This window comes from Diadema antillarum, unplaced genomic scaffold, assembly GCF_040938485.1.
Source record: "Diadema antillarum isolate AM-2024a unplaced genomic scaffold, OU_Dant_1.0 seq00001347_RagTag, whole genome shotgun sequence".
In the NCBI taxonomy this organism is placed as follows: domain Eukaryota; kingdom Metazoa; phylum Echinodermata; class Echinoidea; order Diadematoida; family Diadematidae; genus Diadema; species Diadema antillarum.
In genome coordinates, this window is record NW_027272112.1 from 306077 (window position 1) to 311156 (window position 5080).

Below are 5080 nucleotides of genomic sequence, written 5' to 3' on the forward strand. Positions count from 1 at the left end.
AAAATTCTGATGACATTCAACAAGTGAAGAAGTTCTATCAAACTCACTTTAGGGCTAGTGGAGTTGCATCTCATTTACCAAAGGTACATGGTAACCTATTCAGCACCAAAATGATGTTTCAAAGAATAATCACAGTTAAAAACACAATTGGTTCAGAAAAACTGATTGCTATAAAAAGTTACAAACATCCCTCAAGGACAAGACCCTGTGTCATCACCTTTTACCACAACAGCACACTGTCTTGCATAAAACGTTTGGTCATAGTCAAATCACTATAACTACACAAGTATCATGAATTATTTTTTTTTCATAGTGCACTTGGCAGCTGAAAAATGAGAGAAAAAAAAATAAAAAACTCACACAATGAGATCACCCCTTGACATTTTTACTTCCGAGGTAGTTCCCAAAGTCCACTGCACATATCACACACAACAGCTTGTACACCCTGTGTATACACTGTACAACGTATAATATAGGCCCACAGTGTATCTAGATCTAAGATTGAGTATCTTCTCCTTCAACATTATTTTCATTACCACTGTGGATTCTGAATTAATTCAATGCATTGTACCTTCTTTCAAGCATCAATACATTTGAAGTACCATGGGCACATACAGACATGCCTATAAATTTTGAATGAATTCATAGTTGGTATAGTAACACTTCCAATTGAATAAAACTAAAGTATTTTGAATGTCAGGCAATGTTTCCAGCATGTGATAGTTGTGCTAGTACACAACAATAATATACACAAAACACGAAAGCTAGTTATTTTATCCTGAACAGGGCCCCAGCCAGAAGCCCCGAAGTGCCTCCCATAAATGATTTAAATACAACGAAAACAAAAATGATGGATGATATTGCCAAGGTTTCACAAATACAAGAGAATGTGAACACAGGAAGTGAATTCTAGCAGAATCAAGACATGTACATTCTGCCCTACTTGCAGACAAGGACCTGGAAACATGGGGATATGTTGTGTTTTGGTTTAAACGATTACGCATGAAATGTTGGAAGTGAGGACTACACTCATGATACTTGTGAGTCTCGAGAAGGAGACTAAGAGAGTTTCAAGATGGTGTGAATAAAGTTGCAGTATTCACTTCACATCATTGTCTGAAAAGTTTCTTCATACATTTGTTCCCACAATGTAACAGAATACCATGCAGTGAGAAGGCTGGCTTGACTTTGATGTGGGCAATTGTAACAAAAATATTGTAATACAATACAAAATATTGTAACAGGCCTGTCGTAGTTGTAGTTTTCAAATGTACCCCAGTGGGCAGCGAATGAAGATTGATGTAATTGGGTCAACCTTCTATCCCCACACTACCGGATCGTCTTATTAAACTTCATATTACACAGCAGGCTTATCTACTGGAATGTGATAGTGGTACAATAACAATTTGTAATCATGATTAATTCTAACAGGTAAAGTGATAGCAACTTATTTCAGCGTTAGGGTATATATTGCAAAGAAACCATCAAGAGTTTGAAAGAAATCCTGAGATCTTGGTATGGGAGAAAATCTTACTTTACTTCACATCACATGTCTTTGCTCATAATCAATTTGAGATATATTTGAATATCCCACTTTTACCATCTTGCTCCATCATGTAAAAATGCAAACACATTGTATGACAACTCTTCAAAGCAGCACAGATTTGGCTGCTTTGCTAACACTTTTATTCATAAAATCTTCATAATGCATTCTAAGCTGCCTTCCTTCACTTTCTCTAGAGCTTAGATAACAGTCTGGGAGATATGTCACCTAATTCCAGCTTCTTAAGGAACACATCAAGAAGTCCCTGGTATGTCTCTGGGTCATGTCTGAGATGGGCAGCATGAGGTGATTTTTCCCAAGACTTCTCCATGATATCCAAGTCATACCTGTCCCTCCAGTGGTTCATGAGACGCTTCATACTGTCAGGACAACACAACTCATCAGACAGTGAATAGAAGCACAGCTTGGGTGTCTTCACGGGAGAATTGAAGCAGACATCAATGAATGCATTGTAAGGCACAACTGTGTGTGGCTTGGTGGCAGAAAAGTACAACAAACATGACCTGAAGATCAGTGATTGTAGGAAAGAATTTTTTGGCGAAATAACCTTACAAACTCCAGTTGCCATTTCTTCAAGAGTACCAACCACGATGCTGTCATACACATGACCTCTCACTCTTGGGATAAGGGCAGAGTATTTTCCCTTGTTGTCATCAATGTGCTTGAGTGTAACGGCATACAAGTAGGCACCAATTGACATGCTGTGAATAAGGAGGGGTCCCTTGGTACAGGTGTCCAGGTACTCTGTGAGCTCTCTGGCCACAGGCTTGGCCCACGCAGGCCACAAGAAGTAGGACATCTTCCCCCACACTGTCAGCACATTGAAACCACGGGCAGCATACAATTCACGATAGCAGTTCGCTGATGATGCAGTGGCTGTCAGCCAGGGCAGAAAGACAAGCAGTGGCCTTGGGTCTCCTGTAACTGCACAGTACAGAATCAAATGGTTGTGAGTATTGATTAAAGACTACCATGTAACAGCTTGCTAGAATGCGCTATAAAATTTCCTAATACAGAAGTCTTGACCAAGAAAAAAGTTACACCAATTACGGCCTATTCTTTCATTGATGTAGCACAGTAATGCAGCTTGTATCAGTGAATCACAAAAACATAGAACCACAACATTCATGTCATCAAAAGCACTACCGGTATATATGATTCTCCATCAAAAGAAAAACACATCAAAAAGTCATCAGCCTGATTTTAGTTAAGGGCAGATTCTGAAAGAGGAGCCTGTAAGCTTTGAAATGAGCTATTATTCACTGTAAACAGACTTCATAACCCAATTCAAATGTGGAAAGAAAGCACATCCTCTACAAAAGGGTGTGCTGAGAAAAGGGGCTTTGAAGTTTGGGGTCTATTCGAGTGGAATCTCTCCCAATAATACTCCGTGCAATGAACGAGATGTGAAACTCCATGGTAACCACTCCTGGTACATTCTATTCATGACCAATACCAACTTTCAAGGCAATAATACTATCCTCGAAAATGTTATTACCTACCGAGTTGAAAATAAAGAGTATGTAAAGGACCTCTCATGCTCAGAACTGTAAATTCATGAAAGCCTACTTCAAACTGAAAAAAAGTGTTTATACTACACAAACTGCCAAAAACACAATTTTGCATAATTTCTTTTATGTTCCAAAACTTTTGAATTATATAGAAGAATTGCTTTTTCAGAAAATACAGAAAACCACCAAATTGACCAAGTTGGCCCATGTCACCCAGTTTGAGTCCTCAGAGAAATTTGAGTTTTGTTACCATTTGTTGGTTTTCTGATGCAAGGTCAAAGAGTCATGTACTGAGAATGAAGAAGAGCTTCAACATAATTCCCATGGTTCAAAAGAAAGTCACAATTTTACATTTACTGTACCCCAGCCCCACCATCATGACATGCAAGGATTTCTCTAACTTGTGGTTTCTGGGTGATACATATGAAGCTCAAGATGATCAGACAGGCGAGTGACTTTGGCATTCCTGTTACTGCATGACGCCATCCTCACTGGGTTATTCCTGTATGCGTAGATGGGCATGGACCTAAAAGCTCCAACACCAAGCTGAAAATCAAAAGTAAAACTCATCCTTAGAATTGAAATGCATTAATTTCATATGATACATCATGATGACCAGACTTTCTGATGGGATATGTTAAAACTGGATAAACAGTCAAACTTGCCCAAATTGAACTCACATATTACAGTTGAATGAATACTGCATAATTCAATGTTTGAAAGCATTCTCTTTGACATCATTTTCTGTTGTTTTTATTTCTTGTGAGCTAAATTTTTCAAATTAACCTGTTCCATACTGAACTAGACTCAGAATTTGTCAAGACTGACAAATTAGGTGAGCCGATCTTTTTGGAAATCAATGATTTGAGTCCTGATCCCAATAGGCATGACCATACCGGTTTCATTTGTATCTTACTATCTCTCTACGTCGAACCATCTGAGCAGTCCAGGCCCAGGCTCACTACTACTACACTACTTCTGTTTCTTTCCAGTAGTGCATCATGTGACATTGTTGACATTGTCTTTGTTATTGACATTGTCATTGTGACTCGGATTGACCTGAGCTGATCGAGCCGAGGTCTGATCCTGGCTTCACCCTTCAGGGGGGCGTTTCATCAACGAGTTCGTCGGAGTTTTCACCGACAAATTTGCTATCAGCCAATCAGACCAAGGATTTCATTAGCTTTTGACAGTTGTCAGTATAAATCCTTGCGTCTGATTGGCTGATAGCAAATTCGTCGGTGAAAACTCCGACGAACTCGTTGATGAAACGCCCCCCAGGGCTTCATGCTAAATTGCTAATCTGGGGACTCTAACGTTTATAGTCTAGATGATACTGATAGCCGTAGCTAGTGTAGATTAATTCATTGTTGGGATCCGTCTACCTACCTTTAATCCGCAATTCTGAACCAAAGGAACTAGACTTAACTAACATTGTTAACAGTTACAAGTAGTATAGTAGGACCTCTATCAATGGCAAGACGATTATGTAACCATGAGTCTACTCACCTTCAAAAACACCCCCATTCCAACAATAACGATTCTGAGGTACATTCAATCTCAACGGAGCATGTAACTGCGACCAGCCCGAACATAGAGGGCTCCGTTCCGCTATGAGCTACATACAAAGAGAGAATGGGATCGTCGCGTTGTTGTTGTTGTTGTCATGTTGTTTTTACTCACTAGTTGCGTGTGTGTATGCATGTCCGCCATTTAAAGTCATAGCGGGCTGCCTGGCTAGCTCCACACGCATTCAGTGAAGATACCATTATAATACCAAAACAAGTGCCGAGATAAGAAGACAAGGTAATATACTAGATATGCCTACTTGTCAAGTGCTAGTGTATCTGCATGTAATAGAGGAACCTAAATACTGTAACTACGTTTCCAGAGACTCCAACCCCAAACACCTTCTGATCTGGAGAATTTCCCGCCTGAAACCCCTAGCAAACGGGAGACTCCAAGTTTATGTGTGCGAAGCGCGAAGTTCCTAGGGTTATAGATG

General features: G+C 39.7%; 1 protein-coding gene across 1 annotated transcript; it reads right to left on the reverse strand.

The window, feature by feature from the left end:
• Positions 1-822: 822 nt before the first annotated feature.
• On the reverse strand, positions 823-4609 carry LOC139708523 (uncharacterized). The gene is made up of 3 exons (XM_071620465.1): positions 4585-4609; positions 3477-3621; positions 823-2488 (listed from the first exon to the last, which is right to left on the reverse strand). Exons 1-3 carry the CDS (start codon positions 4600-4602, stop codon positions 1737-1739), a joined length of 915 nt encoding a protein of 304 aa, XP_071476566.1. The 5' UTR covers positions 4603-4609; the 3' UTR covers positions 823-1736.
• Between the last annotated feature and the right edge of the window lie 471 nt (positions 4610-5080).